Genomic DNA, 27,077 nt, shown 5'->3' with positions numbered 1-27,077 from the left:
TATTACACTTTATTTAGCGTATCCACACAAAGATTAAAAAGTAATAAAAAGGCAATCTAGGCACAAATAACCATTTTATATGAACACGTTCACTCTTAATGCTGTGAATATCGAGGTTTTCAAATGGTCAACAAACATTTTTCCCGGAGTTCATTCGACGTCACTTCCTCTTCCCTTTGCAGTTTTTAGGGGCCTACAAGAAACGAAAACAAGGTGAATGTAGCTGCTTTGCCACATTTTAACCCATTTTCAGTCCACCTGAAGTGGGCGCAGCTTCTCAGCCACACAAGAGATAAATAATCACCTCTCATCGATACTGCAGATGTGAGTTTCATGCAGCTGTCGGGTGCGTACCGTGCTAAGGGAGCGTCTTAAAATATGTGCTAGGAGATAAACGTCGAGGTGCGTAGGTAGCTAGGGGTTTACAGTAATTTCATTTTAAGCAGTTTCATCAGCAGATATGTGAGCAGTATTAGGAAATATTCAAGAAAAACTAAAGTTTAATAATCGATTTGTTTCATGTAGCTATCACTGGCACAAATTGTATAATTTAGTTAGCTGCATTTTAAAGAATTGGATGACTTAACATGATGCAAGTGACATTAATGTCTCCCAAGTATTCAACACTTATTTAAAATGTTGATTTTTTTAAAAATAATATTCTGTGTATTTGGAGCCTTACAGCTGTGACATTATAAGAATCAGAATTTTTAGCTAAGCATGTATCACTTCTCATATATACATGTGATCCTCAGACTTAATCTATTAATATTTTTTCTGCATTGTGTATATTTTGGATTTGCACATTATTGATATTATATATTTGCACGCTTTCCTACTTTTTATTGCAAGTGCTGCACAACATATCAGTCAAAATAAATAAAGTTATATCTTATCTGAAGTTTGGATATACAAGAACATGACAATGATACTTACACACAAATGTACAGAAGGATTAACAGTATTTTTCATTAATTAATCTGCCAATTCTTTTTTTCAATGGACACTTTGGGCCAGAAAATGGTGAAACATGCTCATTAAAATCTCCTAAAGCTCATCATGGCAGCCTCCAACTGTTTTTTGTTTTTTTTAATCTGACCATCTGTCCAAGATATTCAGTTCTTCATTACATAAGACAAATACAAGGTATTAATCCTCACATTTCGTCAGCTTTTTGGGTCATTTTTTGCTTAAGAAAATTATTGAAATAATTAATTGATTGTCCAAAAAGTAAATTTTTTTGAGATTGACTGATCTATTAATTAACAAAGCGTTTCAGCTCTAAGAGGATACACATACAGCTGCAACAAGGACAGCAAGACAAGATAAGCAGACGTAACAATAAGTACAAACAGATGCATTTACACACGTATGAGAGTTGACACAAAAGTTGATCGACAGAAAATGTAAATGCAAAACTATTTGCAACTATTTTGACAACTGTTATCATTTAAGATATTTTTCTTTTCAATCAAAACTATGAAAACTTTTTTTTAGCATTTGCCGCTTTTCTCCGACTAATGTAAAGTAATAAGTTACTTCATATACAGTGTAATGTCTCTGTGTCTCAGCCTACAGTGAGGGCAGAGGGATGCCTGCAGCAGAGAGCAGCCATGCACAGCGTGTCCTGTCCTCCCTGAACCAGCAGAGGGCGGCAGGCAGGTTTTGTGATGCAGTGCTGAATGTGGGAGGCGGGGTGGTCTACCTGGCCCATCGCAACATCCTCGCCTGTTTCAGTGAACTGCTCCAACAGTCCAACATGCCCACTGCATCGTGCATGGAGTTCTGCCTGCAGGAGTGTCCCAACGACGGCCTGGAGCTGCTCTTGAACTTCATCTACACTGGAGACTTGAAGTTGGATCCCAACAACCTGGACAAGGTACAGCACGCAGCAGCCAGCCTGTGTGTACCAGAAGCACTCACACTCTGTCAGCAGTTCAAGGAGTCCTCTGTGGATCCTTCGCCTCTCAAGCGTAAAAGAGGCAGACCTAGAAAGTCCACGTCAGACACAGCGCCTCATTGTTCAGTCAAAGAGGAGAACCTGTTTACAGCCACAAAAGATGAGTCAAGCTTTGATAATGCCACAGCCAACTTAAGCACTGCTGCCACTACAACTACCACCACCACCCGCTCTGGTCGAGTAGTGAAGGGCCCAAGACGACTGGTGACTGATGAGAGCCCCAACACCGATGTTACAGCTCCTGAAAAAGCCAGCAAGAAGACTCCACTTATTCCCACAGAGACAGAGAGGGGTGATCTTTGTCTGGAGAACCAAAACCCAGATCAGCCAACTGGTGAAACTGAGGTAGAATACATGATCATATGTTGGAACAAGTATTACAGTTATAGGGCATTTGCTTCATGTAATTACAGGTGCAAACAATGATTTTAAAGGTGAGTTAGGCATTTATTATTACACTTGTCTTGTGCTATTTGCAGATATCCAACTCGCAGACTGACATAAACGACAATGGTGTTTACCAGGTAACAGAGGAAGCAGAAGACGAAGAAGATGTGGGAGATTTTGAGGGGATCACTGAAGACACAGATGAGGAGTATGTTCCCGTTGACGAGCCCAGTTCCTCAGCCCCGTCCACGTCAACGGCACGTAAACGTAAAACCCAAAGCAAAACGGACAAAAACGAGAATGGTGAGGCTGTGGAGGAAGACTCTAAAAAGGAGTCTGTGCAGTGTCCCATCTGTGACAAATCCTTCAAGAGCAAATATTACCTCAAAGTCCACAACAGGTAAAAGACATCAGTATTTTTGCCTCAAATTTCCGTTGGAAAAAAAAGCTACTAATGTGTCTTCTTTTTCTGCAGGCGACACACAGGGGAGCGTCCCTTTGGTTGCCTTAAATGTGGAAAGAGGTACTTCAGGAAGGAGAATCTTGTGCTACACGAGATCAGAGACTGCGCTAAAGTCCAGGTATCTTCTCTTCTTCTTCTCTTAATCTCTCTTCAGTATCACGTAAGATCCTAGAAAGTTAAAGATCAGTATTTGTGCTGTGTTGAAACTCCAGACGTACACCTGCGTGACATGCTCCTCAACATTTAACGGAAAAGAAGAGCTGCGTCTGCACGTCGTCTCCCACACAGGAAATATGCCCCACAAGGTACAGCCTGATAAACACAGAACAAACACTGCATACATTATATGAAATCAAAAATTAGTATTGAGATGGTGTTGTTTTTTCAGTGTTCAACGTGTCCTGAACAGTTCATGTACAAGAAAAACCTGACGATACACATGATGAAGGTCCATGGATATCCCAAACCACATGCAGTAAGTTGCCTTGGCTAGGCAAGTTTTCAGTGAGACTTCCTGTTGATGTAACAACAGTAAAGAGTGACTTAACTTCATGCAGCTGACCTTGTGTTTTCGTAAAAAGTCACTTTTGAATCTGAGGTTTTGATTCAGTTTAATAATGTTTTACTTTTAGTGCCCGCAGTGCCCCAAAACCTTCTTAACTCGGACAGAGCTGCGTGTGCACGAAGCAGCCAAACATCGAGGCGAAAAGCCGTTTGTGTGCGAGGAGTGTGGCCACCGAGCGTCAAGTCGAAACGGCCTGCAGATGCATATCAAAGCTATTCACAGGTAGTGGAGCATGTTTTTTATTTGTATGCAACGGTACTGGTTTGACCACAGTAGAGGTCTGGATGCACCATTCCAATACTGATGTTGGATACTGGGCTGATAGGAACAATGGAATTGATCAGCCCCAATGTACCCAAAGCCCAGGTACCGGTTCTGGTATTGGGACTGAAAAAATCAGATTGGTGCATCCCTAAATAGAGGGACCTGAAAACTCTATGAAGTATGACCTTTTAAATGAGAATATGTCAGTTTTGAGACAGCATCTGTGCAGGTTGTTTCAGTCTTTTTTAAAATTTCTGTTCTGCTTTACAGAAATGAGCGCCCCTTTGTATGTAACATGTGTGGCCACGCATTCTCCCAGAAGAACAACCTCAACATGCATCTGCGTATACACAGCGGTGAGAGGCCGTACCAGTGTCATCTCTGTGGCAAAACCTTCAGGACCCAAGGTAACGGATACCATTCTACATTAGAGTGAACGTAACTATGTTGAACGGATTAGGTCAGAAACAGCATGGTATTAGATATTACAGTCTGGCTGCTGATTTGGCTCAGTTACTAACACGGTCAAGATCTGGAGTTACAGCAGTGTCTGTGACACAAAGTTCATGGAGGCAACTATGGTACATGAACTCAAATGGTGCCATTTAATTCAAATGTAAATCTCTCAAATCAGAACAGACATGAGACACATGTTTAGAGTCAGTGACTCACACTTTTGAGGATATCAGTGTCTGCAATGTCCATCTTGAATAAATGTCAATGAATCTACTCCGTAATCCTAGAAAAAAGACACTTGTTATAACTCCAGAGCTTCCAGAGAATCATCACATTTTCAGTTTTCTTCAGTATCAGAGTGATCTAGTGATAATTATCTGTACATCCAAAAAAGCTAAGAGCTTTTTCGGAATACTTTTGATGATCCTAACTTGCTAAAATGGATACAAATATAGGCTTAAATAAAATCAGACTCAAGTTGTAGCCCACTGTGTAACTCACTGAATTCACTGCACATTACACTTCCTGTTTACTTCCCCTACGACATTTTGGGAATTGTAGTTCCAACATTTGGAACACTGTTATTCTACAAATACAAGTAAGATAAATAATAATCATAAGAGTTACAAAATCAGACAGTGACATACTTTGAAACCCCTGGATTAGATTAATAGATAAATTAATAGCTGAATCCAAACTGAGCAGTCAGGCACGTTTTTGAACACATACTAATTTATGATATTGGGCTTTATAGATAAAATTGAATTGAATTAACTGTGTCTCTGTTAGTGACAGCAGCACACGACTAACTTTTACTTAAGAAGTTATCATTTAGGATCCAAACCCAGCCTGCACACTCTTTGGTTCAACTTTGAAGGAATCCTATGCTATCTTACCAAATGTATCTTTTTTGTGGAATAAATACATTGACAATCAATTAAACATATTACAGAAAAGATGATATAATTTAATTTAATAATCACTGTCTTTTTAACACCAGCCAGTCTAGACAAACACCACCGGACACACACTGGTGAGCGCCCGTTTAGCTGTGATGTTTGTGAGCAGCGCTTCACAGAGAAAGGCGCCCTCGTCCGCCACAAGGCCAGCAAGCACGAGGAGGGCCGACCGCACTGTTGTCACATATGTGGCAAAACCTTCAAAGGTGAGATACACCATGGTGACTACACACTGTGACCTGATGAGCATGGAGGAGCATGAAGGAGCATGAACTCACTGATTCTTGTTGTGGTTTTTGTCTTGATCAGCGCGGGAGCAGCTTCGTGTTCACCTGCGTCGCCATAAGGGCATGAGGAAGTTTGAGTGCATCGACTGCGGCTACAAGTTCACTCGACAGGTGGGTTCACTAGTACAGTTCAAGGAAATATGTCTTTGTGAAAAGATTGATATAGCAGAGGATGGTTTCGATCCATCGACCTCTGGGTTATGGGCCCAGCACGCTTCCGCTGCGCCACTCTGCTACACACCTCAGATGGGACTCGAACCCACAATCCCTGGCTTAGGAGGCCAGTGCCTTATCCATTAGGCCACTGAGGCTGTGACACCTGCTCTGTCCAGCTGTATTCACACTGTAATCCTTTGTGCATCACTCCTCTATGGACGGGGACGGGAGCTTTTGTGTGATGTCAAATCAGGGATTGTGCCTGAATGCCTTCGGTGGCTGTGTGATGTTCTTCATTGTGTTCAAAACTGCAGACGAACTGCTTCATCTGTAAACGTCACCAGTGAAAAAGTCAATTGACTAATCAGTTAATTTTGACCTGTCACCATCAGGGCATGAGGAAATTTAGCAGAGCTCCAGGAAATACTAGCTAATATGTCTATATTAAAACATTGACATAGCAGAGGATGGTTTCGATCCATCGACCTCTGGGTTATGGGCCCAGCACGCTTCCGCTGCGCCACTCTGCTACACACCTCAGATGGGACTCGAACCCACAATCCCTGGCTTAGGAGGCCAGTGCCTTATCCATTAGGCCACTGAGGCTGTGACACCAGGGGTCTGTATCACGAAGCAGGATTAATGTCTCAGCGAGGTAACTTCAGGGTTAACCCTGGGTTTTCGGTCTCACGAAGCTGGTTCAGTTCTTATCGGGGTAGATCACCATGGTAACTTACTCTGAACGGCTATCCTGCTCCGGAGCAGGGTAAGTTCAGGGTTGAATCTGATCCTATAAAAAGCACCACCCACTGGCCAATCAGCTGTTCGGAAAAAAATGACTCCGCTGACAGAAATGCAGCCCAGTCATGACGGGAAGTTTAATTAATGTGATTGATTTTGATTTGAAAGTTTAATTTGAAAGTTTATTTTGAACATTAAAAAAGCAAAGAAAGCAACAACAACAGACAGTGAAAAGAAGTTCAAAAAGGAGTGGAAAGAAGTCGAAATGTCGTCCCACCCCTTCATAAAAAAGAAACTGATCATTTGCGGACACTTAATAGCACCATTAATTAGTGCCAACATTTTGTTTTGTTGGAGGAAATGATCCCTGTTAAAGATAATGGGCCTAACTGACAGCTTTGCTGCTGGAAATGTGGAAAGTCGCCTATCATGTCTACACTTCATGGTGTTTGAGGAATTTTCCTTTTTGTTTTTTAAAGAGGGAGACTAGGTATATTTTTGCACAGCTGTTAATTTCTAACACAGCTCAATATCAGGATGATTTTATTCAGACTATCAGTTTGGTGTTGATATGATTTAATTGTGGCGTCAGCTTTAAGCTTTATTGTAGCATATATAACGTTATGACAAAGAAGACCAGTTTATCAGACGCAATGATGTTAGGACGATAATTGTAATACACGCAATTCATCTGCGCAGCATTGATTTCATGGGATTCAAGGGTGTGATCAGTGTCAGATGTACAGGTACAGGTACTGTAGCTACTTGAACCAGTGATGAGTCATTTAACCTACACATCATTTTATTTGCTGCCTTGTTTTGTCTTGATTTTTCCCTCTCTCCTCCTCTATTTCTTCTTTCCTCACCCGTTTTTTTTTCTTCTCTATTATGTGATTTCATTGATGTTTTGACAGGGGAATTTCTTTGATAAGCTTTTAGTGGCTTCTAACCTCTCCGGCACTTTTCTTTCTGTCTGTTTTTAACATTATGTGCAAATAAACTAATCTAAACTAAAACTAAACGTTATTCATCCCGTTATGCGTTGCCACGCATGTTTCCTCCTCCTGCAGCTGCCACGGTGTTGGCCTTTTCTGTAATGTTGCTTTTCTCCTCCTCATATTTTAGCAGAATTAATCTGTGATCCTCACGAGAAATACTTTTTTTTTCCCTCACATATGGCGCTCTGTGAGGACGCTCAGTGACACTGCGCTTCTCTCATGATTGTGATTGGTCCGCTGCGTGCGTGTTCACGGCTCAAGTTGGAGTTACTGAGTTGATATCCCGCGTTGTGATACCAATTTTCCTGATTGCCATTGTTGGGGTTAGTCACCCCAGGATAGGTCTGGGTAACCCAGGAAAGATTGATCTCGCTTCGTGATACAGGCCCCTGCTCTGTTCAGTTGTATTCACACTGTAATCCTTTTTACATCACTCCTCTATGGACGGGGACGGGAGCCTTTGTATGACATTAGATCAGGGATTGTGCCTGAATGTGTTCGGTGGCTGTGTGACGTTCTCCATTGTGTCCAAAGCTGCAGACGAACTGCTTCATCTGTAAACGTCACCAGTGAAAAAGTCAATTGACTAATTTTGACTCGTCGCCATCAGGGCATGAGGAAGTTTGAGTGTATTGACTGTGGCTACAAGTTCACTCGACAGGCAGGCTAACTAGTGGAGCTCTAGGAAATACTAGCTAATATGTCTATATTAAAACATTGATATAGCAGAGGATGGTTTCGATCCATCGACCTCTGGGTTATGGGCCCAGCACGCTTCCTCTGCGCCACTCTGCTACACACCTCAGATGGGACTCGAACCCACAATCCCTGGCTTAGGAGGCCAGTGCCTTATCCATTAGGCCACTGAGGCTGTGACACTTGCTCTGTCCAGCTGTATTCACACTGTAATCCTTTGTGCATCACTCCTCTATGGACGGGGACGGGAGCCTTTGTGTGATGTCAAATCAGGGATTGTGCCTGAATGTGTTAAGCAGCTGTGTGACGTTCTCCATTGTTCATTTTAACCCTCACATCTCGACATGCTTCCTCTTCCAGGCACACCTGCGACGACACGTTCAGATCCACAAACGCACTGAGAACTACAACCCCAGGCAGAGAAAACTACGTAACGTGATAGTGCAGGATGTGGACGGAAGTCCTGGTGAGAACGAAGCGACTAATGAGGTGGAAGACTCGCTGATCTCAGAGGAGACAGATTACGTCCCGCAGACGGCAGATGTCCAGGAAACCCCAAACACAGATTCCACCACAGGCCTCACTTCTAGTTGTGTAGTGAGGGTGGTGATCGGGTCGAGTGACACGGTGATGGAGGAGGTGGTGTCGAATCAGAACCTGGGACATGTCGAGGCCGTGGAGAGTTTCTCTGTGCCAGAGGTCTTGCAGCAAACAGAGCTGGTCACTGAGGCGTATGAGTCCACGATGGATATGAAGGAAATGGTTGAGAATATATCAGAGAGTAAGACCTGAGGACTGAACGACCACAGACTGTGTGCCGCACACTCAGAGTGACTGTGAAGACCACTTCCTGAATGAGAAGCACTGAATGTCACAGATCCAAAGATGAAACTGAAACTGAAACTGAAGTTTCTGGACATGCAAGAGAAGAGCACGAAGTAATTCTCATGCTTCCACTGGTGAACACAGTAAATGAACTGCATGCTCGTGAAGGCTGCATGAATGTGAAATTTTTGGCTTTTTTTTTATTTGGCCTGTTTTTATCAATGTACCTTCTGCAGCTTGACTCTGGAAAATCAGTAATAAAATATAGTCACAAGCAGCAATTGCAGGTTCAAGCCCTTCCTCCATCAACAGAAGGAAGCAGCTCAAATGCCCCAAATCAAAGCCTCATGCAACAGCAAACAGGTTTTAGGCTTCACAAAGCTGAAACTCAAAGTTCCACAATTTGCTTCCCCTTTATCGGATAATAACAAAACTAGGTAGGTACGTCCAGGTCTTAGTTCAGAATGTCTCCACTGAGATAAATCAGGATTCCTCCACGACAACTTGAGTTGCAGAAATTTATTTGAATAAGCAATTAAATTCTGTTGCTGACTTTTGGATGAATTCTTAACACTTTCTGTTCTCTAACAGAATTAAACTTGTTTTGTCCATTCTCAGATAAAGTGATAGTTTCCAGCTATTAACAACAAACATGTCTCAAAATAAAAGAAACAATCACTCAGTAGTTTTGTTGTTTTTTCTTTTTCCAAATGATAAAAAAAAATGATAAAAAAAATCCACATTTGTTGCATTTATTCTGTCACACAGTAACAATTACGACTCTGACTGCCTTCTTAAAAACAGCAGTGCAAATGTTTAGCAGTGTCCAGTCTGTGAGCTCCAGCAGTCTGTCAGAGGTCATCACTTTGCGTCCTCTCTGTGAGCAGCCCGTGCTCTCAGAATCTCCTGACCAGCCCAACAGCTTCATACACCAACACCAGGTCAGTTCTGGATTGAAACTGTTTCAGGTTTCAAGTCTCACTCAGCTGTCAGGGTACGATGCAAGTTGCCTTTCGAAGGGCTAAGTATCCGGTAACGACATCAGTGGGGAGGAGGCGGATGTAGGAGAACTCCTCACAGGACGTGAAGCGTAGTTTAGTCTGAGGGTCTGTGTAGTTCGCCTGAGGAAAGATGAGAGAGTTTAGTGTGTGCTATGTTCAAGACCTGTAACATGTAGAGTGGTGGTTCCCAACTGGTCCAATCACAGGGTCCAAATTTCTTATTGGTCACTTATTGGTCACTAGTTCAAGGTCCACACAGTTTAATATATTCAGCATCCCACCAGTTGGGAAGCACTGATGTAGAGGATGAAGCTCACACTGACTATTTGTTTATTGTACAATGAAAATTTTAAAGAATTGATGACTCACAGGGAGTCCGGAGATGTCAGAGTATTTCTTGGTTGGCTTCAAAGAGGGAGGGGCGTCAATGTTGTAGTCTGGAAACACAAAGAAGGTCAGAAAGGTCTTAAATCAAACTGACTGTACAGTTGTTTCCCAAGTCTTCCTAAAAACTTTTTCCAATGTCACCTGACACACATTGTTTGACACAATGTCGGTGCCTCAAATAAACCCACGTACTACTGTTGACACCACGTCATTTCGGTTCCAAAACTCACAATATATTATACAACTGAGCCTTTGGTAGAACATCAACTCCCGTGTGCAGTGAGGTAAAATTACAGTTGCTATCAGTGTAGTCTGGTGGCTTTGAAGAGGGAAATTTAACGGCTCCAGTTTCTATCGGAAAGGGAAGGAATCCGTGCTGTCACCTACATCACTACTTTTTGATAACAACTGAGTTTCCATTTGAAAATCACAGAAAAGAACACAGATGGACCTGCCCTTTAATTTAGCATAATTACACAGTTCAGCTATACAGTGTACTGTGAAGAACTTTCAAGGCCTCTTTTTGCCACCAAAACATGACACTGCATTAACCTGAAATTTAATATGAGAATTTATTAGCAAAGACAAAATTGAATATATTTAAGTTTTGACTCAACTTCTCAAAGTGAATTTCAGTTTCAAATTAAATGTCAATAGAATAAAGTCACTTTATGAAATGATATGTACCTTTGCTTGGAGAAACCTTAAAAATTATTCATACAACACAATAATTAATGTCTTAGGCTTTGGGGTTAGTATGTAGAAATAGAGCTTACTCATTTAGAGATTTAAATCAAAAAAGTACAACATGTATCAGGGAAAAATAAGCTACCACACTCACAGTTGGGATCGTTGAGCTTCCAGGGTAACGTCCGCTCCAAAGCCAGAATCTGTTTGAGGTTCTTCCAGGTCCTGTTCTTTTTACCCGCTGCTGCTCCTCCAATCCCAGAATGCTGCCGAGATGAAGAGAGGAAAGACTGGGTGAAAAACTGAGAAGAAACAGAAGCAGATAAACTTAAAACCCACGTAGACACAGACGCTCACCATGAACGTGGGGTCTTTGAACGGTGGAGGTTTTACTGTGGACTCTGTGACGACAGCTGCACCGCTGTCAACTGTTCCCACTGCTTTTACCTCAGCCACAGACTCCACTGCTGTTACCTGGAAGACGACACATCGTCAGACAAACTGTAATCACGCTTGATTTCAAGCTGCGTGTCTTTGAGTGTAAACAGTCAACAGCTGGCTGAACACAGTGTCACATTAACCCTCAAAGATAAGATTTAATGGCTCAGTCTTTATCTGATATAAAATTGATACTACACATACTACCATTGTTAGAAGCCCCTCCATGTCGTGAGCATCAGAAAAACACCTATTTGTAAATGTGAAATTGCTTTGTTCAGTGTTTAGATCACTGGATCCATTTATTTTGTAAAGGAAGAGACCTCTGCAGCTCCTGGTAAGAACCTCCTTAACATCTGGGACCAGTTGCATAAAGCACCTTAAATTGAGATTTTCCTTTAAATCCAAATTAAGTTGTTTTTTTTTTTAAAATAAAATCAGTTGCACAAACATCCTTAAGTCTATTCCTTAGGCTTTTCTCCTTAACTTGGTCTTATACTAAGGGAATCGCTTAAGTTTGTTTGCCTGACCTTAAACCAAAATGACTAAAATGTCATGGTTAATGATAACAGGGAGTCTATCTCAAGCACAAGTGCAAGCAAGTAAATGGTCTCCATGGAAACAGTAGAATTTTACTGCTGTGAAATCTCTTTCAGTGCAGCAAATGCCTTAACGTCTTCCCTTGACTAAGGACACATTTTAAGAGATTCTGAGCAACATCCTTAAGTAATTTTCTCAGCTTAGGAAAAACTAAACCTTAAGTGTCGTACTTAAGGAGCAAACTTAAGGTGCTTTGTGCAACCAGCCCCTGGATCATTCAAATAAATACAAGAAGTTTGTGCTCTAAAAAAGGATCAGCACTCAGTGAATAACCTCCTAAGCCCTACGATAAGCTATTATGGCAAGGCTTAACTATACAGACCAGTGAGCAGTGATAACTAACATGTCTTTGGGATCATCGGGTGGGAACCTCCTTTCACCAGTGTTTTGTCTAGTTGGTCCCACAACACCTCCAGGAGGCTAGACAGTGATCTCTGGCGTCCCAGAGACACTCCCCTAATGCCAGGTCTCACTGCTCCCCGCACCAACCCAATAACCTCCTTTACCTTACTTACACATGGCTTTCTAAGCCCAAACAGCACCGCCACCTTCAACAAACCCAGGCTCCGTACATGCGAGCTCCAGGTAGAGACCGTGCTGATACTACCTTTCCTAGCACATTCACCATACTGTGTTTCACATGCTACATAGCATAACTCCAATATAAACTAAAGTTAAAGGAGAAAGATTAACTCACAGGATAAGCAAACACACTCACCTTGCCGCATGGCCTCAAACAAAATGGATTCAAATAGGCCACTCCCACACTTAAATAACCTTCCTCTTCCTGGACTTCCTCCTTACTTACACATGGCTTTCTCAGCCCAAACAGCACTGCCACCTTCAACCAAACCCAGGCTCCGTACATGCGAGCTCCAGGTAGAGACCGTGCTGATACTACCTTTCCTAGCGCATTCACCATACTCTATTTCACACGCTACATAGCATAACTACAATATAAGCTAAAGTTAAAGGAGCTAACTGAACTTACAGGATCAGTAAACACACTCACCTTGCTGCATGGCCTCAAACAAAATGGATTTTAATAGGCCACTCCCACACTTAAATACTTCCTCTTCCTGGATTTCCTCCTGAGAGGAAGTGGATCTCTCCACCTGATCTCAAGGAGTTATGTGCCCTGCTTAGTAGTTCCCCCTGCTGGCCCCCAGCTAACATTAATTCTTCTCTTATAGATAAACTGGCTACATTTAATTGCTTCATCTGACATTTCCTTCACTGTCTTCCTCAAACTCTGTCCCTGCACTCCGAGTTCCCCCAGGAGCGAGACAGCTGATCTTGCTATGAATCCCCTACACCCCACTTCCACGGGACAAATCCTAGTCTTCCATCCTCGCTGCTCAGCTTCTGCTCCTAAGTCTGCATATCTAAGCTTTTTTCTTTCATAGGCTTCTTCCACTGAGTCTTCCCAAGGAACTGTCAGCTCAATGAAATAAACTATCCGTTGACTCACTGACCACAACACTAAGTCAGGCTGGTACAAACTATTTCCTGGGGAACAACAAGCTTTCCCCCTAAATCTACTTGCATTTCCCAATCACGAGCACCTTCTAGGCGGCCACACCCTTGCTTCCTCACTAACTTATCCCTTCTGTATTTCTCTCCCTCACGGACAAACTGAATTACTAAGCTCCTATCCTTAACACCTTCTGAATTCACCTGTCTTCGCTTCCCTTCGATGCCTGCAGCTAAACATTTCAACACCTGGTTATGTCGCCATGTATATCGGCCTTGTGACAAGGTAAAGAAAACAGGTGAGCACATTTTAGCAGGTGCTAGGATAGTTGCCTGTTCCCGACATGTAGATAGACTAATTTGTACATATAACTTATTTATTTAGTGTTTTTTGCCTGTTTAAATCATTAGGTTCATTTGTTTTGGAGAGGAAGACACCTCTGTGGATAATTTAGCTCCAGGTAAAATCCTCCTGAGCAAAGAACACTGAAGGAAATCTACCTGAGAGAAGTTTCAGCTGCTTGCAAACTATAGTCCTCACCACTAGATGGCACTAAATCCCCCTGAATCTTACACACTGTTCCTTTAAATCAGTTTTCAGGCAATAATGCCAAATATGTATCTCTGGAGATTATTACCTAATAATGTAAATATGCAACACTAGCTTTCTTACATTGCATCTCAGCTGCTTTGCATTATTCTTGATTTATTCTTGATATTCTTCTAAATATAAAATAAACTTTAATCCCTGTGTGTGTGTATTTTATAATCAACAGTCAACTCTTAGAGATGTTCACTAGATAACAGTTTGATGAGCTTCGCCCTGCAGACACACACACACACACACTGTCAGCAGTAATCAGACTACTGTTCATTACCTGTGTCTGTGTAGTTGTTGGTGTCGCTGTCAGCTGCCCTTTCTTCTTCTTACCGCCGCTGCTCCCGGTGACCTGCTGACCGGCGGCACAAACCGCCGGACTACCGGGACGTTTCTTCCCCCGGTTAGCGGCAGAGCTGGCGGCTGTCGGCGGGGCTCGGACCGTGATGGGGATCTGAGACGCCATTTGAGTTCAGCTAAGTAAATGTAACGTGCGACGTGAAGGCAGCTTTCACTCTCGATACTTAGCATCACAGCATTAGCCGTCCAACATCCGGATTGTAAACATCGCTTCACCCGGATATAGAATTATTTCACTTCCGGTATCAAATTTCGAAATAATATAATAATTATTAATAATGTATTTATATGAGATATATATGAGATATGATGGGCATGTGACTTTATTGTACGTTATATATTACTTTATTTCATTGAGTCATTTATTTTTTATTTTATTTCCAGACATATTCCTTCTAGCTTACTGACAGAATTGTATTTATCGTGCCCTGTCATGTCTCTCTGTGGTTAATAATGTGTGCAGTATACTCATGATTGTGAGCCACTGTATAGGTAGGTTGACCCCTTGCAATAAAAATTGCAAGTCACAAAAAAAATAATGTATTAATATAATTAGACATTATCTTGATTAAAAATGTGTAGCATGGTCACTCTTCAACAACTGAATGATCAGTCACAATTCTCCATATTTGTGGACGGAGGAAATCAGAGTACCAAGAGAAAACCCTCAAATTCTACATAGAGAACTGATCACCAGTCCTTCCTCTGTGCGGCTACAGTGCTACCCACTGCGCCACCATGCAGCTTAAACACTTAAACCACCTGTGAATAAGTAGAAGATGTTGTGTTGTGGAATTTGGAGGGACAGAAAATACCAACAAATGTCCAATTCCTGCTCACAATGTGGTAGAGATGCATCTTTTCAATCCACATGGAGCCTCCATTAGCTTCGCTTCACCTGGTTTGAAGGAGGTTCACTGGGAGGAAGTATGATGAGCCTTCACAGAGCACCATACCTCCCCTCCCAGGTGATACCTGATACCTTCATATTAACCTGCACACAGATGATCCAGATCCCTCTTCAGTGTCTGCCAGCTTCCCATGGACTCTGAAGATGTAGAAGCATGTGTAGTCAGAATGGCCCCAGTTGCTCTCCACGTGCAGCTTCACAAAGCTGGAGACACCTTCTTTATGATCCTGAGAGACAAGAAATCAACAGAGTTAGTTGGGCGGTCAAAAAGAATGAGAAAATGGGAAGTCAGACAAACTGTGGCTTTATAATATATTAGCTTGTGGGTGAAATAATTGTTTAATTGCATGGTGTGACGCTCACAGGAATTTTAAAAGTTTGGACTTCCCAGCCTGGTTCTTTCATCATCTCGAGCTTTCATGCCACGTAAAAAAGAAAGATTGAGATCCAGTAAAACAACTTGTTTTTTTCTGTGTATGTGACAGTGAAAAACACAGGACATCTGCAGTGTAGCAAAGTTAAATTTGTCACTTACAATGACAAAAACTCTTGACAGTTAACCTCTTTGCACAGGGACAACCACTTCGCCATGTGACCCAGTGTCACGTATGTATTTGTGTGTAATTAAAATGTGATCTAGCTGTTGTGAATGAACTGTTCTCTTGGAAGAATAGTTGGACTTTGGACTGGATAAAAAAGACCCCACTTATTTTCCATCTATGAGTTGTGTGCTGATTGTATATGGGCCCCTCAATACTGGACCGATTTCAAAAACTGTTGTTCACATCAGTCTCTTTGACCAAATCATATATAGGGTCAAAGTTGAAAAATGCCTAAGTTATCCTTTAAATAGTCTGCACCACCCAACCTAAACCCACTGGCCAGTTTTTCACACTATGGTTATTGTTAATGTCAAAATGAGTGATATGTACAACTTGTTCAATAAAATGTATTTTTAAAAGCCAAGTGAATTTCTCTTCGTTCCTCGCTGTCGTCACTGTAGCTTCATGTTTCCTTTCTTTTCTACCGCTCCCTTTTTCAAACTCGTCTCCCTTTATCCGCTTCCATCTCCGCCATCTTGCCCCCTCCCGTGATGGTCGACTAAATTCCACCCGGAGTTTTATTATTTACGACGACGTTATTACACAAAAACTACATTTTATTCACCGTAGTCACACACAAGTGGAGAGTAACAAAACAAGTAATGTAGACACAAATACTAATTAATTTGTGACACTTTTACTGTTACTTTTATACGTGTTGATGTTTAATAAAGGACAACAAACACTTTTCCCGGAGTGACCACGACGTCACTTCCTCTTCCCTTTGCAATTTCTTTAGGGGCCTACAAGAAACGAAAACAAGGTACATGAAGCAGCTTTGTTACGTTTTAAACCTTTTTACAATCCACTCGAAGTCGGCGTAGCTTCTTATCAATATAAGAGATCAATAATCAGTTTTTATCGATACTGCGGACGTGAGTCTCACAGAGGTGGGTGCCTGCCGTGCTAAGGGAGCGTCCTAAACTAGTGTCGAGGCGAGGAGGGAGCTAACGTTAGGGGTTAGCAATAACTTAGAGAAAATGTGTTTAAACACAATTACTACAGTAAAATCTACCACGGATATTCAGTTAATATATTTAATATGGTAGCTACTGACAGATGTCATTAGGTTGGCTAAGTTTTAAAGAAGTGGATGATTAAACCTGGTGCAAATAATATCAAGCTCTGCATAACAGCTGTTAACAATATTAACATTACAGACATGCTGTGTTTTATGTTGTGCAATTTCTGATAAACTCTATATAAATTAATCACAGCCTTATAACTGTCTAATTACTAAGAGAGCATTTTTGTTGCTATCTATATTTTTAGCAGTGTATATTTTGGATTTGCACCGTATTGATTTTTAATGTTTTATTTGCACTCTTTCCTATTTTGTACTGCGATAGCTGGGATAATTAAGTTCCCTGTCTTATCTGATGCTTAGATAAACAAGGAATGTGACTTGTTTGTAGAGGAACAGACCAATGTGGATAATTCTGCTCACAGTAAAAATCTCCTGAACAATGAAAACTCAAAGAACTAACTAACTAACTAACTAACCAGGAGAAGTTTCAGCTGGTTGCAGTCTGCAATCCTCACAGCTAGATCCCACGAAATCCCCCTAAATTTACACACTGCTCCTTTAGTTGATGATATAAAGCAGTCTTCAGTTGCAGTTCGTTTATATCCATTGTCAAAGTGTGTTGAATAAACTATATGTGTAAAGTAATAAGTTACTTCATATACAGTGTAATATCTCTGTGTCTCAGCCTACAGTGAGGGCAGAGGGATGCCTGCAGCAGAGAGCAGCCATGCACAGCGTGTCCTGTCCTCCCTGAACCAGCAGAGGGCGGCAGGCAGGTTTTGTGATGCAGTGCTGAATGTGGGAGGCGGGGTGGTCTACCTGGCCCATCGTAACATCCTCGCCTGTTTCAGTGAACTGTTCCAACAGTCCAACATGCCCACTGCATCGTGCATGGAGTTCTGCCTGCAGGAGGGCCCAAACGACGGCCTGGAGCTGCTCCTGAACTTCATCTACACTGGAGACTTGGAGTTGGATCCTGACAACCTGGATAAGGTGCAGCACGCAGCAGCCACCCTGTGTGTACCAGAAGTGCTTGCACTCTGTCAGCAGTTCAAGGAGTCCTCTGTGAATCCTGTGAATCATGTGGATCCTGTGGATCCCGCGCCCAACAAGCGTAAAAAAGGCAGACCTCAAAAGTCCACAACAGTGACAACCCGTCACTGTTCAGTCAAAGAAGAGAACGTGTTTACAGCCATAAGAGATGAGTCTGACTTTGATCACGCCTCAGCCAATTTTAGCATGGTAGCCACCACCACCCGCTCTGGTCGAGTAGTTAAGGGCCCCAGGCGACTGGTGACTGATCAGAGCCTCACTGCTGATTTTACAGCTCCTGGAAAACCAAGCAGGAAGACTCCACTTCTTCCCACAGAGAGAGAGAGGGATGATCTTTGTCTGGAGAGCCGAAACCAATATCAGCCAAGTGGTGAAACTGAGGTAGAATACATGGGCAGATATAGGAAAAAGTATTACAGTTATAAGACATTGGCTTCATGTAATTACAGGTGCAAACAATGATTTTAAAGGTGAAAATGTGTCTTGTTCTTTTTGCAGGTAACTGACTCGCAGACTGACACAAACGACTATGGTGTTTGGCAGATAAAAGAGGAAGAAGAAGAAGAAGAATATGATGATGTGGGGGATGTGGAAGGTACCACTGAAAACACAGATGAGGAGTATGTGCCCGTTCACAAACCGAGTTCCTCAGCCACGTCAACAGCACGCAAAGCCAGAAGTGAAACAGACAAAAACGAGAATGATGAGGCTGTGGAGAAAGACTCTAAAAAGGGCTCTGTGCAGTGTCCCGTCTGTGACAAGACCTTCAAGAGCAAATATTACCTCAAAGTCCACAACAGGTAAAAGACATCAGTATTATCGCCTCAAATTGCAGTTTAAAGAAAAGCCACTAATGTGCGTTTTTCCGCAGGCAGCATACAGGAGAGCGTCCCTTTGGCTGCCTTAAATGTGGAAAGAGGTACTTCAGGAAGAAGAATCTTGTAGCACATGAGGTCAGAGGCTGTGCTAAAGTCCAGGTGAGTATCCTTAAGTCTGTCTTTAGTATCAAATAAGATCCCAGAAAGTGTAACATCATTGTTTGTGCTGTGTTAAAACTCCAGACGTACACCTGCTTGATATGCCCCTCCACATTTAACGACAAAAAAAAACTGCATCTGCACGTCGTCGTCTCCCACACAGGAGAAATGCCCCACAGGGTACAGCCTGATAAACACAGATGAAACACTGCATACAATAAATTTTATATCAGATTAGAAACTCATTGACATGTTCTTCTTTTCAGTGTTCAACATGTCATGAACAGTTTATGCAGAAGGAAAAATTAAGAATACACATGACGAAGGTCCATGGTTATCCAAAACCACACACAGTAAGTTGTCTTGACTTCCTGCTGATGCACCGACAGTAAATAGTAGGGTGTAATGATACATCGATCCACATCGATACATCGATTCATTGATTAACAATCCGATTACATCGATGCAAAATGAAAACATCGATCCATATCGTCATCTTAAAGGAGCAATAAGCAAAATCGTTACACCGCTAGGTTTGCTGTTGTGCACTGCCTGTAGACCAAAACAAAGTGTGTCATGAGCCACTCCTCCCACTACCTCTGCTCTCCACCCCCCACCCCCCACTCGCCTCATCTAGCAGTTAGCGATGTCTCGGTCTCTGTTGTGTTTAGCTATTCCCCTGCCTACTTCAATGATGATGGTACCTGTAATAAATGTAATATATTTGCTGAGATGGAGGTGAGACTCAGTGACTAGAGGAGCTGTAAGTTACTCCAGTAGCTGGTGGCAGCCGACTCACCTAGTGCTAATACCAGGAGCTAACGCTAACGTTCCTCCTCTTCTCCGTGAGTGAGAGTGATGTTTTAGCCTAGTGGGCAGCTGGCTCGCGGGCTGCCCACTAGGCTAAAACATCGCTTCAGGTTAAAGTGGGAAGAAGCAGCAGGTTTATCAGGCAGCTGGGTGAAGCTGGGTGAAGTGGAGGCTGCAGAGGAAACACCGGGATGGGTTAATGTCCGGAGCTTGAGCAGCCCACCATCGCTCTCACTCACAGAGAAGAGTAGGAACGTTAGCGTTAGCTCCCGGTGTTAGCACTAGCCGGGATCCGAGTCGGCTAGAGCCCGCCAGGCTGCCTGCTAGGCTAAAACATCGCTCTCACTCACGGAGAAGAGTAGGAACATTAGCACTAGCTCCCGGTGTTAGCACTAGCCGATTCGGCTGCCACCGGCTACTGGAGTAACTTACAGCTATGGAGCGCTTCTATCAGCTCTTGTAGTCACTGAGCCTCGCCTCCATCTCAGCAAATATATTACAAAAATGTAGCCTCGCGGGGAGGCTACATTTTACAATGCTAATTGAAAATGTTAGCTGGGCTGCCGGGCTAACTAACTCACTTAACACAACCGTAACGCCTGACCCATTGCTGGGACCGAGCCACTAATAACTCAAGCTCCAGACATTAACCCATCCCTGTGTTTCCTCCGCAGCCTCCACTTCACCCAGCTTCACCCAGCTGCTCGATAAACCCGCTGCTTCTTCCCACATTAACCTGAATAACAAACCAGGGCTCGGTGCTCCGGTTAGATCCAAACAGAGAGCCGGGGCTAGTTGGCCCTAGTTGGCTAGTTGGAGGTGGTGATTCACATGAACGTACATGAACGTGCAGCCGGACCGGCGTGTAAACATGAGGCTGGAGATCAACACAGAGAGAGGGTGTGTGAGGTCATGCTATACTCCAGATGAAATTACACCTCTAGTTCTTCACACAGCAATTTTTTAATTCCTTCAATCTAGAAATGATGAATTTCACTTATTGCTCCTTTAAAGATACACATTTATTTTGAAATTCACATAACACGTCTGTGTCACCATTTCTGGGCGCGCCTCCGCTCAAACAACAAACAGAGCTCAGAAATAAAATCATATTCTAGTTGTTTTTGTGAGTTGATGTAAATGATTGTGTGACTGTGGGCATATGATATCGCGTCATATCGATCGCAGGCTCCTGAATCGAATCGAATCAAAATTGTACCGTGACAGACTTTGTGATATCGGCAAACATCGTATCGTCATCCAAACAAATCAATATAATATCGTATTGTGATGAAGCTGGTGATTTACACCCATAGTAAATAGCGATTCTATGGTTCATGTTGTGTTGCAGAACGTTCGCCCTCAAGGTTTAAGCCTCTAATTTTGAATCTGTTTAAAATGTTTTGCTTTTTAGTGCCCGCAGTGCCCCAAAACCTTCTTAACTCAGGGGGAGCTGCGCCTGCATAAAGCAGCCAAACATGGAGGGGAAAGGCGGTTTGCGTGTGAGGAGTGTGACCATCGAGCGACTACCCGGGGCGGCCTGCAGATGCATATCAAAGCTATTCACAGGTAGTGGGGCATGTTTTTTGTCTGGTTTGATCAGACTAAAGGGACCTGACAGCTGCAGAAAATGTGCCCTGTAAAGGAGCAGTGTGTAAGATTTAGGGGATTTAGTGGCAGCTGTTGGTGAGAATTGCAGATTGCAACCAGCTGAAACTTGTCTTGCTTAAAATCCATCTGTTTTGAGAAGGTTTTCATCGGGAGCCAAATCACCACAGAGGTCTGTTCTCTCCAAAGCAAACTGACCTGGTGGACGATGGCTCATGCAAAAACACGAAAAACGCAATTGGCCCAATCTACAGCCAGTGTTTGGTTTGTCCGTTCTGGGATACTGTAGAAACATGGCGGACTCCATAGATGAGGACCCGCTCCCTTTGTAAGAAATAAGACTAGGTCAAAATCTGCAACACAGCTCGACTTTTAATTTAAGACAGGAAGTGGCGGCATCCACTCAGTCACACACTTTACCCGGTTGTTTTGGTCCAGCCCCAAAATTAGTGTCAATACATGTTAAACTGAAAAACATTAGACTTAGACACTTGCAGAGCAGAAGGGAGCTGCTTTCTCAACGCTCCACTCCTCAGCTCTGGTCGGTGATCCCTGTGTCACTGGTGGTGGAGGCTGCGCAGCCATTTGAGTTGGTATAACTGCAGCTGGAGCAGCTACATGACTTGCCCTCCATACCCACGTCAGTCCACGATCAGCCCGTCTCTCCTTGGCCTGGAAGCAGAAGTCCTGATGAAAATGCAATCTAGAGCCAGTGTTTGATTTGTCCATTCTGGGATACTGTAGAAACATGGCTGTGGACTCCATAGACGGAGAAATAAACGTCTCATTCTAAGGTGACGAAAACTCATACATTCTTATTTTAAGTTAATTACACACTATATTATATTCCATTTCTGCCAATGCATCCCCCTAAATCTTACACACTGGACCTTTAGATAATGTGTACCTGTAAATTTGAAGATCAGTCTGCATAAAAAAACTGTGACAGCATTTAAACAGTGTGTTTTAGTTAGTTTTTTAAATTCTGCTTTACAGAAATGAGCGCCCTTTTGTATGCCACATATGTGGCTATGCGTCCTCCCTGAAGAACAACCTAAAGCTGCATATGCGTATACACACCGATGACCGGCCGTACCAGTGTCATCTCTGTGGCAAAACCTTCAGGACACAAGGTAACAGATACCCTCCCTGGTCTGGTGCCTTCTGCGTTACAGTGAACATAAATATGTTGAACAGATTGGATGTTTTCAAACTGACAAACATCTCATGACTGTACATCAATAGCTAACTCGGCTAATTTGCCAACACCAATACAAATATAGGCTAAAATAAAACAGGACTTACCAGTTGTCGCCCACTGTGTAACTCACTGAATCCACTGCAACATTATACTTCCTGTTTACATCCCACAAATAATTATGGGAGCTGTAGCTTCAACATTTGCAGCATGATTATCCTACAAATACAAACAGGATTATAATAATAAGTGTCACAGTATCAATGAACATCTTTCATGTTGCAGTCAGTATATTTTCTTGAGTGAGGTAGGGGGGATCAGACGAATAGAACACTTCCTGTTTCTCTGTCGAGGCCAGCGCCACATGACTAACTTTCACTCAGTATCATTTAATGTAATAATCACTGTCTTTTTCAAAACAGGTGTACTCGATAGTCACCACCGGACACACACTGGTGAGCGTCCGTTTAGCTGTGATGTTTGCGAGCAGCGCTTCACGGAGAAGAGCGCCCTCGTCCGCCACAAGGCCAGCAAGCACGGGGAGGGCCGACCGCACTGTTGTCACATATGTGACAAAACCTTCAAAGGTGAGATCCACCATGGTGACTACACACTGTGACCTGATGAGCATGGAGGAGCATGAACTCACTGATGTGATTCTTTTTTTCCTCATCAGCGCGGGAGCAACTAAGCGTGCACCTGCGTCGCCATAAGGGCATGAGGAAGTTTGCGTGCATGGACTGCGGCTACAAGTTCACTCGACAGGTGGGTTCACTAATACAACAGTTTTTTACATTGTTGGATAATGTACCGTAACTTTCTGGACTCACTGTCAGCTCTTTGAAATCAGACACATCACGTCTTTGTGAAAAGATTGACATAGCAGAGGATGGTTTCGATCCATCGACCTCTGGGTTATGGGCCCAGCACGCTTCCTCTGCGCCACTCTGCTACACACCTCAGATGGGACTCGAACCCACAATCCCTGGCTTAGGAGGCCAGTGCCTTATCCATTAGGCCACTGAGGCTGTGACACCTGCTCTGTCCAGCTGTATTCACACTGTAATCCTTTGTACATCACTCCTCTATGGACGGGGTCGGGAGCCTTTGTGTGATGTCAAATCAGGGATTGTGCCTGAATGTGTTCGGTGGCTGTGTGACGTTCTCCATTGTGTCCAAAGCTGCAGACGAACTGTTTCATCTGTAAACGTCACCAGTGAAAAAGTCAATTGACTAATCGATTAATTGACTAATTTTGACTCGTCGCCATCAGGGCATGAGGAAGTTTGAGTGTATTGACTGTGGCTACAAGTTCACTCGACAGGCAGGCTAACTAGTGGAGCTCTAGGAGATACTAGCTAATATGTCTTTGTGAAAAGATTGATATAGCAGAGGATGGTTTCGATCCATCGACCTCTGGGTTATGGGCCCAGCACGCTTCCTCTGCGCCACTCTGCTATACACCTCAGATGGGACTCGAACCCACAATCCCTGGCTTAGGAGGCCAGTGCCTTATCCATTAGGCCACTGAGGCTGTGACACCTGCTCTGTCCAGCTGTATTCACACTGTAATCCTTTGTGCATCACTCCTCTATGGACGGGGACGGGAGCCTTTGTGTGATGTCAAATCAGGGATTGTGCCTGAATGTGTTTGGTGGCTGTGTGACGTTCTCCATTGTGTCCAAAGCTGCAGACGAACTGCTTCATCTGTAAACGTCACCAGTGAAAAAGTCAATTGACTAATTTTGACTCGTCGCCATCAGGGCATGAGGAAGTTTGAGTGTATTGACTGTGGCTACAAGTTCACTCGACAGGCAGGCTAACTAGTGGAGCTCTAGGAAGTACTAGCTAATATGTCTATATTATAACATTAATATAGCAGAGGATGGTTTCGATCCATCGACCTCTGGGTTATGGGCCCAGCACGCTTCCTCTGCGCCACTCTGCTACACACCTCAGATGGGACTCGAACCCACAATCCCTGGCTTAGGAGGCCAGTGCCTTATCCATTAGGCCACTGAGGCTGTGACACCTGCTCTGTCCAGCTGTATTCACACTGTAATCCTTTGTGCATCACTCTTCTTGTTGTTTCGTCTATGTCATAGGTAAAAAAATAAACAAATCAATAAATTCATTTACTTATTTTAACCCTCACATCTCGACATGCTTCCTCTTTCAGTCACACCTGCGACGACACATTCAGATCCACAAACGCACTGAGAACTACAACCCCAGGCAGAGAAAACTACGTAACGTGATAGTGCAGGACGTGAACAGACGCCTTGTTGTGGACGAAGCTACTAATGAAGTGGAAGATTTGCTGATCTCAGAGGAGACAGACTACGTCCCAGAGACGGATGATGACCAGGAAACCCCAAACCCAGAAACAGGCCTCACTTCTAGTTGCATAGTGAGGGTGGTGGTTGGGTCGAGTGACACTGTGATGGAGGAGGTGGTGTCAAATCAGAACCTGGGACATGTCGAGGCTGTGGAGAGTTTCTCTGTGCCAGAAGTCTTGCAGCAAACACAGCTGGTCACTGAGGCGTATGAGTCCACGATGGATTATGAAGGAAATGGTTGAGAATATATCGGAGAGTAAGACCTGAGGACTGAACGACCACAGACTGTGTGCCCCACACTCAGAGTTAAACTTCCTGTGAGGAAAACGAAAAGCATTAAATTTGCTGTGAGGACATTTGGCCTGACAGATCCAAAGATGAAACTGAAACAAAGTCAGAGACTGTTGAGTTTTTGGACATTTAAGTGAAGTTATCAGTAAATAAATTGCACACTGCATGAATGTCACTTTTTTTGTTAACTTGTTTCAATAACTTCTTTTTTTTTTTTACTGTAGCTCGACTCTGGAAAATAAGTAATAAATGATCCTTACCGATGTTCAGTTTTGTTACTGAAGGTATTACAGGAGCAGTTTGACATGTTGAGAGATCCATTTACTTTCTTTCTGGCAAAGAGTTATAAGAGAAGATCACTTACACTATCATGTCTGTCCATTGAATACAAGGCTACAACCAGACGCAGGTTATCTTAGGTCAGCACTGAGACTGGAAATGGAGACACAGCTAGCCTGGCACGGTTAAAATTTATGGAACTGTATCTTGACCCTTGGTTGCCAGGCAACTGCTAAGCATAAATAAAGTCCTGCCCATCACCCATCCTAAAATTTTAAGTTTTTATACGCATTTAACAAAGAAATATAATGGGATAATTTCTGTCAGCGAGGCTAGCGGTTTCCCTGTTGCCAGTCTTTATGCTAAGCTAACTGGCTGCTGCCTGTAGAGATAAACATTTTCCAAAACGTTAGGCTTTCGATTTAAATTGGACATTCCCATATCTGTGAGCTCTAGAGCTGTTAGCATAGCAGATACCGTTAAACTTCAATTGGTAGCCCGGGCCATTATTTGCTTAAATCAACAGGGACAAGCCTTTAATTCTTTTAAACAAGAACTGTTGCTCAGTGCTTTGTGATCAAACTGTTTATTTGAACCAGTATGAATGTTACTTTTATAAAAATTTGGCTTTGAATAACATATTAATTACGTGTTACAACACTGGTAACGAAGGTAAGTGACTGACGGAGAAGGCAAACAAGGATTTGTATTGGCGTCGCTTTTCCTCGGTGGAGAGCCCTGAAGGAAGAAATTGGGCTGAGGGCAGACACGGATGTTGCCTTGCTGCTGTTGGATAAGTAAGTGACTTGGTTTATAATTATATTATGAGTAGTATGCGTTGCTGACTGGACCTAGTACTTTATTATTTTTTTGGAAATGGTGCTATGAACGTAATGTAACGTTAGCAGCCTGGTGTTCGCCACGTTGTGTAGCATTGTGTACACGGTGTGAAGCGAGTGTTACTCTGTGTACGTAGAAGTGCCGGCTTATTTGTTGTAATAATGCATTATCCGCTGGGGGCGACAGAAGTTACGCACTATAGCTTTAACGAATTACGGTCTCCTCTGGTGCTCATAGTTTCAGTAAAATGAACTGAACCAAGCTAACGATGTGTAGCATCTCCATATTGACACAAGTTTAAACATTTATATTTGTATGCGCATCTAAACAGCTAACTAACGTTAGCTTAAGAGGATAGTCAACAATCCAGTTTTATATAAAATGAACTCCTTGGCAACCAGACCAGGCTTCTAACTGAGACAGGCCTTTATTTGTCAAAATGTGTAGTAAAAGGGACTAGGCATTAAAGTTTTATGGTACATGTTACATCTTTTTCTAAGTAGGAGCCTTGGTGAAGGGAAAACTGTTATGTTTTTGACTGCTAGTGGCACTATAGAGCAATTTTTTGAGGATGAGGGCAAGTGATATCATGCTAATCAGCCAATCGACGTAGGGCATAAGTAGCCCCCACAAACACCGCTGGGCTTTGAAGCCAATTTTACATACTAGCCAGAAGTGGTGTTTCACCATCCGGTTGTGTCAATTGATGCCATGAGGCTAAAAAGACTTCTCCCCATAGACTTAAATTGTGAAAGAGACACCAGAATTTGATCCACTTGATCCAATGACATATTTAAGTCTAGAAAAACAGCACGATTAAATTATTATATCCCCATTCAAGT

The 27,077-nt window shown here is 42.9% G+C and overlaps 2 protein-coding genes and 8 non-coding genes across 19 annotated transcripts; 1 reads left to right on the top strand and 9 right to left on the bottom strand.

Annotated features, from left to right (window-relative positions):
• Positions 1-180: 180 nt before the first annotated feature.
• Positions 181-25,415, top strand: zbtb48 (zinc finger and BTB domain containing 48). 10 transcript variants are annotated; one of them, XM_049581372.1, is made up of 11 exons: positions 181-213; positions 1,572-2,305; positions 2,440-2,747; positions 2,823-2,928; positions 3,023-3,115; positions 3,199-3,285; positions 3,443-3,597; positions 3,910-4,046; positions 5,096-5,260; positions 5,364-5,452; positions 8,293-9,442. In XM_049581372.1, exons 2-11 carry the CDS (start codon positions 1,592-1,594, stop codon positions 8,722-8,724), a joined length of 2,286 nt encoding a protein of 761 aa, XP_049437329.1. In that variant the 5' UTR covers positions 181-213; positions 1,572-1,591; the 3' UTR covers positions 8,725-9,442. The 10 variants fall into 10 exon arrangements, with proteins under 10 accessions (XP_049437329.1, XP_049437327.1, XP_049437330.1 ...); XM_049581370.1 differs by having other exon boundaries at positions 186-346; XM_049581373.1 differs by having other exon boundaries at positions 192-324.
• trnam-cau (transfer RNA methionine (anticodon CAU)) lies at positions 5,505-5,576 on the bottom strand. Its single transcript has one exon. It is a non-coding gene; the product is annotated as a tRNA-Met (tRNA).
• trnar-ccu (transfer RNA arginine (anticodon CCU)) lies at positions 5,580-5,652 on the bottom strand. Its single transcript has one exon. It is a non-coding gene; the product is annotated as a tRNA-Arg (tRNA).
• trnam-cau (transfer RNA methionine (anticodon CAU)) lies at positions 5,956-6,027 on the bottom strand. Its single transcript has one exon. It is a non-coding gene; the product is annotated as a tRNA-Met (tRNA).
• trnar-ccu (transfer RNA arginine (anticodon CCU)) lies at positions 6,031-6,103 on the bottom strand. Its single transcript has one exon. It is a non-coding gene; the product is annotated as a tRNA-Arg (tRNA).
• On the bottom strand, positions 8,035-8,107 carry trnar-ccu (transfer RNA arginine (anticodon CCU)). The gene has a single exon. It is a non-coding gene; the product is annotated as a tRNA-Arg (tRNA).
• Positions 9,262-14,625, bottom strand: LOC125891877 (INO80 complex subunit C-like). Its single transcript, XM_049581446.1, has 5 exons — positions 14,222-14,625; positions 11,190-11,306; positions 10,987-11,098; positions 10,128-10,195; positions 9,262-9,878 (listed from the first exon to the last, which is right to left on the bottom strand). Exons 1-5 carry the CDS (start codon positions 14,405-14,407, stop codon positions 9,747-9,749), a joined length of 615 nt encoding a protein of 204 aa, XP_049437403.1. The 5' UTR covers positions 14,408-14,625; the 3' UTR covers positions 9,262-9,746.
• On the bottom strand, positions 23,442-23,514 carry trnar-ccu (transfer RNA arginine (anticodon CCU)). The gene has a single exon. It is a non-coding gene; the product is annotated as a tRNA-Arg (tRNA).
• On the bottom strand, positions 23,948-24,020 carry trnar-ccu (transfer RNA arginine (anticodon CCU)). The gene has a single exon. It is a non-coding gene; the product is annotated as a tRNA-Arg (tRNA).
• Positions 24,438-24,510, bottom strand: trnar-ccu (transfer RNA arginine (anticodon CCU)). The gene has a single exon. It is a non-coding gene; the product is annotated as a tRNA-Arg (tRNA).
• Positions 25,416-27,077: the final 1,662 nt, after the last annotated feature.

Source organism: Epinephelus fuscoguttatus, linkage group LG7 (genome assembly GCF_011397635.1).
Source record: "Epinephelus fuscoguttatus linkage group LG7, E.fuscoguttatus.final_Chr_v1".
Classification (NCBI taxonomy): domain Eukaryota; kingdom Metazoa; phylum Chordata; class Actinopteri; order Perciformes; family Serranidae; genus Epinephelus; species Epinephelus fuscoguttatus.
The sequence above is the reverse complement of the archived record's forward strand: the minus strand, read 5'-3'. Positions and strand labels throughout refer to the sequence as shown.